The 11,703-nt window shown below is 38.7% G+C and overlaps 1 protein-coding gene across 1 annotated transcript in view; it reads right to left on the bottom strand.

Annotated features, from left to right (window-relative positions):
• Positions 1-1,152: 1,152 nt before the first annotated feature.
• LOC119969587 (XK-related protein 7-like) overlaps positions 1,153-11,703 on the bottom strand; it is a 297,799-nt gene continuing 287,248 nt past the window's right edge. The window contains exon 3 of the mRNA XM_038803377.1: positions 1,153-10,566. Coding sequence (XP_038659305.1) covers positions 9,620-10,566 — 947 coding nt within the window. The 3' untranslated portion in view covers positions 1,153-9,619. The remainder of the gene's footprint in view (positions 10,567-11,703) is intronic.

The following is an 11,703-nucleotide window of genomic DNA, read 5'->3' as shown; positions in this document are numbered from 1 at the left end:
AAACTCCGCAAATTCTGTAACTGAGCGGGAGCCCTCCAACGTGCGGCTGCCTCCCGCCCGCCGTCACCGGAAGTCCAGTCGGCTGAGGCTAAAGTTTTGTGAACATGGCTTCAAATCCCACCATTGCAGCTGGTGGAATTTAAGGCAAATTAATTTCAATAAAAAATGTGGAACCGAAGGCTGGTCTCAGCAATGGTAACCATAAGATTATCATTGATTTTCATTAAATAAAACCCCAACTGGTCAACTAGGAAAAGAAATCTGCCATCCTTACCTGGTCTGGTCTACATGTGACTCCAGTCCCACAGCAACATGGCTGACTCTTAACAGCTCATCAGCGCAATTAAGGATGTGCAACACATGCTGGCCTGGCCAGCGATCTCACATGCCGTCAAATTTATGAAAAAAATGCAGATTAAATTATGTTGCATTAGACCCATTTACTTAATTTAGTGAAAAGCATAACAACAAAAGAATAGGATTGTGTATTATACTAGAAAACAGTTCTAGACCGAGAAGCTTTTATGAGCTCTTCGCTCTGCTGGCTGTTAAAGAACCAATCTGAATATATTTAAACAAGTTCAGTCCAGCGTTTGAGGAGGGAGGTGCGTAGGGAAATCAGACCAGTAATTATCCTCCTCAATCGTACATTTATTTACAATCTGAAACAAGTTATAATCCTACTGAGCGTGGCAGCTGAATTAATGTGCAACAAAGGGCCAGTTTTGCCTTTGATCTTGTGTCGAAGATGATAAACGGTGTGGAAAACTGTCATTTCATGCTTACTGTTTCAGGATTAAGCATGAGGTAGACATTGGGTAAATGTGGAGGAGAATGAGCAAGCTTGAATGTACAAAACTTGATGCTGTGGCTGGGAAAATGTACCATGTGTCAGCACTGTCAGGCCCCAGTATCGTGCAGCAGACATGTACAAGGAGCGTACATTTGATTGCTGGAGCCACCCAGAGCATAATGCAGCAGTCATCCAAGATTTATGAACACCTTTATTTATTATTTAGGTGTGCAAATAATATCCTCACACGTAACAGCTAAAAAGATGTTGATAAAAGATCACTCTTGCCTTGATTTTATTTTGGCCAAGTGCTTTTGTGTGAAGTTAGACAATTCAACCTCAACAAACAAAAATGATTATGGCATAATTTATTTTAATGATTTTGTTTTTTTTGTGTTGCAGCAAAATAAAAATGTACAAAAGGTTTGTGATATACAAAGTTTCAAGCCCAATTACTTTTCTGAATTATTCGAAAAGAAAAAATATTACAAGGTGGCACCAAATAACTATGTACATCATGAAACATTTCATACCATCCTCTTTTTTTCAATTAAAAAAAAGCTATTATTTGTCAGCTGAGAAAACAGTAAGAGTGGTAGAAAGTTGGTAAAAACCCAGCAGCTGTCATATAATAACCTTTGTTTTAGCACACATGACATTTGAAACCAAGCAACATCTTAATGACGTCAACAATCATTTTTCAGCTAAACTATCTGTTGAATGCACAGTTTCTAATCATTTAGGTGAACGAGCAGTCAGTCATGTGTGCCAAACAACATTGAGCCACATAGTACAAAACTGATTACAGGAACACAAAGAGGAGACATTTTACCCCACAGCTTATTTCTACTAAATAAAGCAGTATACACAATCATCACTAGCTGTTAGGTAGCAGCTGATCGAACTGCCAACACCCAAGAAAGATATTGATTACATCCTCAATTATACATACAGCCTTTCATATACAGTACATATAGGAAGCAGCATGGGTAACACCAGCACTGCTATTCATTTATATATATGGGGATAGGATGAACGTTTACTGTTCTCAGAGAGCAAGTGTCCTTCTTTATGGTACTAAGATAAAAAGCACATACAGCTCAAGAGGTCCTGATTATATATTTTAATATTTTCTATTCATAGGAGAAAAAGGCATTTGGAACCCATGTAAATATCATATATTGAATACAGCAGTACAATACTGTAATATGGAAAATGGCAATATGTGCTGCCAATATACTATATCACCCGCTTCTTAGTGGTATCATGCATTATTAACCTGATTAATTAATGACTTAGAACCTGTAGAAAGTAGAGCTTTTTCAGTGTCACTTCAATGTATGCAGACTAGTTAAATGATAAAGTTCATTATGAAGAAATGTATGAAGCAACAACAACCAACCACGTTGGATAATTGCTGAGACGACAAGCTGGGGGCATTTAGAGAGCAAAATGGGAGTTGTTTTGGATAGTGCACTGACAACTATTAGAAATGTAATCACAGCATACCATTGGTTAACAAAATAACATGCAAATACAATAGATAGATGTTAGGATAAAACAAATTCCAGAATGGTGCTTTGTAGAACCTGAGGGAATTGTTATCTTGTAACTAAAGCATCAATCCAATCAGACTGCATGAAATGTGTCTCTTGTTTAGACTCCATATTTCATTATAATTGCTTGCATTTTTAGGACACAACAGTTGCATGATAATCAGTATCAAAAAAATTAGGCGGTTGCAGTTAAGGATTTGTACTTCCTTGAATGCCAATATGACATTCTGTGGCAAAGTCTTAAAATAGGTTTACAGACAGTGGCATTTTGTTTTTAAATCTATACACAGATTACAATCTGTAAAAGGTATGTTTGGCTTGATAAACTTGTTCAAATTTAACCATATTTCATTGTTAGAAATGTAAGATTATAAAAATTTTGATATATATGTCCGTATCCTACAGGTTGTCTATTTCTAAAAACCTCTTCTGGAATAAAAAGAATTGCATAGTCTAAGTCATAACTTGTATTAAAATACAGAAAGTACTCTATAAAATTCTTCTATTAAGAGTGATAAAAATTGCACATCTTTTTTTTGAAAACTTAAAAGATTATTGAGAGGTTATCATGAGATAACATATGGTCAATGAAGCTAAACATAGAATGTGGTGGATAATTTGGAAACGGGTGATATAATACGTTAGTAACCTGTATTGTCATAAATGATCAATATTTAGTGTACCGTACCACTTAAAACATTTTATTTCACATACCTTCATTAATTGATATCCTTCCTTATGCTAATGGGGAAACAATATACAATATCTCAATTTCAAACTAAATCAGTTAAAATGTGGTTACTGTTTACCCACCCGAAAATTAAATTGGGAATAAATCCCATTTCTGGATGGCAAGAGCTTCGTTCATCAAAATGACAGATAAATATTTTAAAATATGAATACATACTGAATGTAAAATGTCTGCTTATGTTAGTACTAAATTTGCTGTGAGTTTTATCTTTTGATTGGAGTCTATCGCTTCATATGCAAAATATCACACTCTGCATTGTCACCGACATCCAATGTTGAAGAACAAACAGTGACGCACAAAGCAAGTGATGAAAAGCTAGCATAGTGATGAATTGGGGACTTCAATAATCCTGCAACCCAAGCCACCAATTCTCCACCCTCAACCTCCCCTCCACCCTCACTGCTGCAGTAGATGCAGGCGTTGGAGCACAATAAGACTAAAATTGACCTCAAATTAATATATTTAGAAATTAGTTGGGAACCACAGCTACTTTTACCAGGATAGAAGTCAATTGGAGACTGCTTAATGTATCTGGCACGCCCTTGAATCTTATCCTTTTGGCAGATTTTTGTATTAAAGTGGAGCTCAAGACAGAGCACAAAGAGCAATCACCAAAAATACAGTTGGAAATGAGAGTGAACATAAAGCTTATGTGTTGCATTTGTACCATGGACAGTGATCGACTGCATGAGGCTTAGCTGAGTCATTCTCATAATATGTTAAGAATTAAATGATACTTCAAATTGCTATTCTGTTTGTTCACTCACTTTTGTCCCTTCAATTAGAGCTTTATGCATTCATGACCCTGGGAAAATAGCAAACCTGCTGAATTTTCCCCATGTCTGAATTAATTATTTAAACAAATAGGTGTTCAATGCCTGACTGTTGAATTACAAAATTTTCAAAAAAAATCATGTTGCTTAAATTACAATATTGCATGCATGGGACGGCTTTTGGCAGCAAACATTGTGCCACCAATTGCTGGCTGCATTGTCCATAAACTTTTCCATATGGCAAGTTACCATTCTCAGCTAGGCCATCAGAGGAAATGGAGCAATTCCAGAAAGAAGAACAAATGGAGAGTTGTTCTGGACCACTTTCACATGCCTCTTGGTAAAGAGAGATTCAAGCTAGGAATGATTAGAGGCCGATCTTTTCACAGACACCGATCAATACTTCCCAGTATATGGTGGAAGTGAAAACCTTGGCTGCGCTGGGGGACTGCGGGGGAAGGATTGTACTGTTCTTTTGGATGAATGAACTAATATGTGCTGGATGATCTTCCTCAGCAATAATTACCTTGTGATCTTGCAAACTGCACCATATTATTAGAATTTTCTTCTTCACTGTTGCTCAGAATTATATTCTGCTCTCTCAAAAAGGAGAAATTTGGGCATGTTTTCTATGGATATGTTCTGCACATTTGTCTTCAATGTTATGTTATTATTTTTGATGACGAGGCATGCAGCAATGTAAAGTGGAATCACTCGTTAAAAAGATTAGTAAGATTGCTTTTGCTTCAATTACAGAGACAGAGAAGATGCCAAATTAATAATGGAATAACTCAATGGGCAATCGGCCAATGGTGAGGTGAGAAGATAAGCTATTGCAGTATCCAAAGATGAGGCACAGCATGTGCATATTTACTACCGTCTCCCTCAAAGTGAATGATCATATCAGGCAAATAGGCCAGAATTGTCCGATGCCCTAGCGGGCACATGCCCAACACGAAAGCACAAGGAATCGCGGGAGAAGACGTGGGCCCCTGCCGCGTGCAAAAGTCAGAGTCAATCAAGCAGGCAATTTATCCCATTAAGGAGCCAATTGAAAGCAAATTTACATGGCGGGTGAGCTGATTGGCCAGGGGGCCTTCATGGTTTAGCTGCAACCTCGATCCAGGGGGGAAATGAAAGGCCAGGGCTGAAATAAAATGTTAAAAGGTGTCTGGGGACTGAGGTTTGCGCTGGAGTGTGCTGCCTGGACACTGCAACATTTTTCTGTTGGGATTGGTTTTGTACAGGTCTGCAGCTCCCTGAGACAGCTCTACAGCAACTGTCCCCTTGAGGGAGCACATTGGAAGCACCAGGCCGCCCTCAACCCCACCTTCTCCGGCAACGTCGATCCTTTCCCAAAGTGTGTGTCCACGCTTGCCGCCCGTTAATTGGCCGGCCAGCATGAAATTGCATTCTGTGGCTGATCGCGGCTGCAAGCACATTTTGAGAAGCTTCCGGGCTCACCGAGAGCACGTGCTCGATGAACGCAAATTTCAGGCCATAGAATTAGTTTCTCAAGCCAATATCATTCCAAATTAGCACAAGTGACATAATACAGGATACAGTTCGTTCTCTGCTTCACTACATTATGATATAATGACTATTAATTTCCTCTGTAATCAGGGGACAACAGAGACAGGGAAAACCATATAACAAACATCTGAGGTAGATTTTTCACAAAACATAAAAGCAGCTGATCAGGTCGTAGAAAGAAAATGAGCATTCAGGTGGCACGTTATTTTTTAGCTGTCTATAAGTGTACTCATTTTGTAAATAACTATTGTATTTTTTACTGTAGTTTTTGATAATGTCTTAGTAATTGTGTGCTTAATCAAACTTAAAAATGTCTTCAAAATAATCCAATCAAACAATGATATTGCAGTAGAGTTAAAATAACTTTTAAAAATCTTAACAAGTTTTGCACTCATGCAGTTACAAATATATTATAGCCACCACCCAGATTTTCTTTGGAATTTATTTCTAATCTGACCCATGAAGTCAGCCTAATTGATCAGCAGAAGACATCCAGTCTGGGTTCTGTTACGTGTCCTCTTTAATACCTACAAGAAATTGATTTCTAATAATCCCCAAATAAAGATATATTATATATTCTATCTACAACTGTCGAACACTCTGATGTGAACAATGCAGTATTCCATACAATTTACCTATTCAAATTTTAAGATTAGCAAATCTCCCATCAAACTGTAACTTGGAAACTGGTGAATGCCTCATAATGTTCAGTCCACAATTTGGTGTCGTTAATTAATCTGCATTCCCAACTGGAATTACTGTGTCTCCCATTGTATATTATTTGAATAAACTAGACACGTTTATCAACTAAACTCATGTGAGTACTTGCACTAGATTGTGTATTGGCCTTCTGGATCATTTGCACTTCCATTTATTTTCAATTAGCTCCTAAAATGATCAGTTTCATTCACATCACTGTTCAGGCACTGTTACTCTCGCTGTTCAAGTTTTCTCTCCATCCATCTGGGTAGCATCCGCAAACCCTTTACCATCTCATCCAGTTGGATACTTTGCCTGTATGAATCTAGATAGTGGGTTTGGCTGGTCACTTGACCAAGACGAACAACAGATTGAGTCCAATCATATCTTTAGCTGGCATCAGAAAGATCCATTTTCCAGAATGAGTCATTGGATAATGAGCAAGAATGATAACTTTGGCACATTTTCCTCATTCCTAGCCCAAGGTTACTGAGGCCAATTACAGCAGTCCTATATCCACTCCAGCCAGGGCCAACTCAGATAAAAGCAAACCAGGAATCGTAACAAGAATTGTAGACTCTCCATCGCTTTATGCTATACTCGGCAGTGATCTTATTAATGAAGACCATCAGAAGAGTCTAAGCAGGTACTGGTTAACATCCTCTCACTAGTTTTTTGCATCAGGCAATAAACAACAGTCTGGTCTCTGGTGGTGTGTAGTAAGGCTCCAATTAGGGATGTAATTATACAAACATTTTAAGATATGGCAAATATGGCAATAGCTATTATGATATCAGCATCTCACAATGTTGTTATTAATAGTTTAACAAAGAAATATTGAACAAAGTATGTTTCAAGTAAAAGTATCTCAAACATTTACCCATCATTTCTTGCTTCCTTTGTGTATTTTGCAGAAATTTAAATATTACAATTTTTTCAAATTTATTAATCCATGTCAAATACATTTCACACAACTGTTCTGTGATTTTGAAGTTTGCCACTAAAAATCTGAAGTGTGTTCACATTTTTTTGTGGTTCGCCATTAAAATTAATTATTTCAATTTGCCTATTGCTATCTTTTAAACTTTGAGTTTTAAGATTTTTTAAAAAATCATCAAAACACCATTTTAAGAATAACAAAACTTTACTTTTCCAACTGATGATTACCACCATTATCATGAATTGTGCATGGATTTAAAAAGTGTTCATTAGTGACATATTGCAGCTTTGTTACAGCTTACTTCAAAGTAAATTGTATTAGTGAAACTAATTGTACAAATCTCAAGATAAGCACCTTCATTGGTCCTGTTATTTCCTGTTAGTTCTTAGTAGTGTCACCCACAGTGCAGTTTTTGATTTAATTTAAATCAATGCCACATCTAATTTCCCAAATCGAGTGCCACCTCTTCGATTTTTATGTTAGTACCACAGCTTAAACACAAAATTGCATGCTGGTTTTAAAATGCTCCTCAGAAGCAAACTCGAAGGTCGTGAATGGGTTTAATTGCTAAGCTGATTTGTGTCATTCTCTTCACTGCAAAGATGCATATTTCCGCATAGGCAGAGTTCCCGAAATTAGTTGTGGAAGTCTGGTTTATGACAACTGTAAAATGGTTTTATTATTCCATCCTTTTGGATTAATTAAACTCATTAATCAATACTCGATACTGATTTTCAAATTAATTGCAGGTTTGCATATCACTCAGCGAGTTTGACAAGAGACTAAAAAAAGAGGTTTTCTTCCAGAACAACTTGAATATTCTCAATCAGTTAAAAGTGTCTTTTCTGAATCATTGCTGTAACTCACTGCAAGCTATACATTATAGTTTATGACCACAGCCTTTTCATATTTAGGTAACATTAATTGACAATTTGATATTTACACGACAGGCAGCACTGGCGCTCAATTTAAACCTCCATATGGAACAAAAAGCCCTTGGTAAAATGTGTTTATTTCTAACAAGCATTGATTCTTTAATCTTCATGCACTAGAGACGTGAATTAGCACCCATTGCAATCAGAGTGAACACGTCCCTCATGTCTGCTTCAGCAATAAGGAGAAAATATTTACTTTCATACCATCACCTAGCGGATAGGTGAAAGGCAACACTCTTCTGATTTGGCACAGTATTCCTACTTCAATCATTGTACCATCTCATACAGATATGCACACGGTGCAGCAGTAACAGTCCCCTTGCAGTCTTTCCCTTTCCCAAGGCCCAAGGTCAACAGCATGGGTCAGACTTGGTGGAAGGTGAGACCCCATTACCGGAGAGGGTTTACTGGTTCAGACACAAGTCTTCCTAAAAAGAGGTTAGTTGTTTTGCTTAGTGTAGTGTTATGGATGCACTTACCTCTTCACTGCTTAAAGCTGCAGTATAACGTAGAAAGTAAATCTGACATATTAACAGAATACATCTATAAAAATATTGTACCACATACAACTAAATTTGTATGTATTGTAAAATAAAATTTATATTTTTAAGCAGGGAGCGCAGCACGAAAATTTAAATAGTCATTATATTTTAAAAATTATTCAAAGCCATTTTTTCCTGAGAATTTGCTCTACAGTGTTTGCATGGTTTTAAATAAGATATTAAAAGTGACACTGGATATGTGTTAACTACGTTTTGGAATTTTAAGAGTGCCAAATGTTTTGCTAAATGATTGAAAATGTCATGATATCTTGCTATTCTATATTGCAGCTTTAAATTTTTTTGCATTGAAATGTGTATAGTCCATCACAATGCAAACCAGGTTTCTGTAACTGTCTACATTTTCTTATTTGCAGAATAGAATAGTTCTTCCAATAGAGCCTTTGAATTATTTCTATTGTCAGAACCATCAGACCTTCAAATGAAAATAAATATCTATTCGGCTCACATCATAAATAGACATATGGGGTACATGGATATTGAAAGTTCAAATGATACCCGTTGTCTAACGTCTACAAGGTATCACAGATGTACTGTTATTACTCTCACAACATTTGGTCACTGTTTGGCAAATAGTTTGTTACAGTTTAAAGAAACTTTCAGTTAAGGGGAATAAGCTGCAGTAAAATTTGGACACGATCCTTCAACCATAACATGCAAACCATGATACAATTTTTTTTTTGCAAATTGTCAGAGGACAAACGAGTTTGATACTTCCTTATTCAAACCCAGGACGGAGTAGCATTCAGTGACCCAGTGTGCATCCATTCACGATCGAGTAATGCAATCTTGAGCACACCCATTCTCAATTCTTTTCTGACAACCGTAAAACCATTTACTGTAAAAGGCAAGAACACAAAAAACCTGACCATCCCACTCGACCAGAGTTGGAATGTTGCATCAATACCATGTTACAACTCCTTTGAAGACACATTTGTGGATACAGGCGTTCTGCGCACTACTATGATGCAGCCAGGTCAGTGGAGTGTGACCTCTGCGGTGCACCGTTATTCTACATAGACTTAACCCCCTTAGGAAGGGTAACTTTATTCCATGCACCTAGCTCTGCTTGTATGTGACTACACAGTAGTTTCATATTCCAGTACTTCCTGTGTGAAGCTAAGATTTCTGTACTGGAGGTGTGGAGTAGCAGGTGAGGTGTATTCCAAGGCCAGGATGGTTTTGCGCAGCCGCCTGTCGATAAAGTGTGCATCCCACGCAGGGTACCGTTTTCTGGGCAAGTCAATCCTGATAACAGGCCCTTCTGTCCGCAGTGTGCGTGACACTGGTGTTGGGGGCACACTGGGCCTTACCTGGAAAACAGGCATGCAACTGTCTCGATCAATGGGCACTTGCTCACCAACTGTAGTCCGACACTGGGCCATTGCCCGAGGAGGAACTGTTATAACCTGTGCAGGTATGTGTGTAGCAGTGTCTTCTTCTCCACCGTCAATGCACCCTCCTTGTGATCCAAACATTGGTCCATTTGGGTGCAAAGCCCCATAATAGATAAACATGAAGAATATTCCAAGAGCAAAACTACTAAACACTACACAAACTATAATTAAGGCTTCAAAATCTGTTGTACGGGAATCTCTGTACAAGTACCACAGCACAGTCAAGGCCGCATTTTCACAAAACGTAATGAAGTAGTAGATGAGCATTCGACACCGAGTTCTCCCTTCCTTAACATTAAACCAACAGAAAATGTAGATTATTCCAACAACCATATTATAAATGATTTCTTCCCACTTGGACATACAAAAGTCTGTTTCCCCATGAATGATCCAGAAGGTCATGATGCACCAGTGACTGACGATGAAGATTCCAAAGTAGAGTTGGAAAACCGAGGCAAACAAGGAAAATGCAATCACTCGAGCAGCAATGGTGAAGAGGTGCCAAAGAATTTGTGTAATTGCCGCCTTGTAGGACATAGGCATTTTGTCATCTCTGGAGTCACGAAGTACCTTCTGGTAGGAAGCTATCATCCAAGCAAGGGACAGTAGTGATGCTGCTGCTGATAAGCCTAGGCAAAATAAGAAATAGTTATAAGATACATTAATTTGTATCAATAATTAAGCAGCGCTTCCATAATAAAACCAATGCTCCAACAGTAGTCAAGCAGAAACATCAGCTTACAAAGTTACTTTGGCAATACTGCTGTAAAACGGAGACATGTTGAAGCTTTTTGTCTTGCACCCATCTGGACATTTCACAAAAACACCCAAGGAAGGGTAAAATAACAATTTATACTGTGTGAGAAGAAAATGCTGATTAGTTAGCAAGTAAATACTGATTGTTAAAGGTGTTGCCATGGAGAATGCACCAGGTGGCTATCAGTTTTAAAAAATATATATATTTTTATTCTCCACGTTTTCACATTTTCTCCCGAATTTACACCCACCAACAATAAACAATAATCAGCAACAGATATGTCAATCCCCATAACAATAACAACGATCCCATCCTCCCACCAACCCACAAACATTAGCCCGCATGTTAACATAAACAAATGGCAAAAAGGAATCAGGGATTACCCATAGTCATTCTTAATATACACAGACCCCCTCCCCCCAACCCTCCCACCCATCTCCCCCCCCAACTAATGTTCGATGTTATCCAGTTCTTGAAAGTACATAATGAATAATGCCCATGACTTGCAGAACCCCTCCGTCCTTCCCCTCAGTTCAAACTTAACCTTCTTTAGGGTCAAGTATTCCAACAGGTCCCCCCGCCACGCCAGGGCACAGGGTGGAGAGGCTGCTCTCCATCCCAACAGGATCCGCCTTCGGGCGATCAACGAGGCGAAGGCTACAATATCTGCCTCCACACCCGTGTCCAACCCTGGCTGGTCTGACACCCCGAATATGGCCTCCCGGGGACCCGGGTCCAGTTTCACGTGGACCATCTTGGAAATTACCCTAAACACCTCCTTCCAGTACTCCTCTAGCTTTGGATGAACGTGATTAGCGACCCCCCCCCCCCCCCCCCCACATGCAACGTTCACACACATCTTCTACTCCTTCAAAGAATCGGCTCATCCTCGCCCTCGTGAGGTGCGCACTGTGTAGCACCTTCAGCTGTATAAGCCCCAACCTCGCACATGAGATGGAGGCATTTACTCTCCGGAGCACCTCACATCAGACCCCCTCCTCTATAACCT

The sequence above is a fragment of the Scyliorhinus canicula genome, chromosome 7 (assembly GCF_902713615.1).
Source record: "Scyliorhinus canicula chromosome 7, sScyCan1.1, whole genome shotgun sequence".
NCBI lineage: Eukaryota > Metazoa > Chordata > Chondrichthyes > Carcharhiniformes > Scyliorhinidae > Scyliorhinus > Scyliorhinus canicula.
This window is presented reverse-complemented; position numbering and strand designations above follow the sequence as displayed.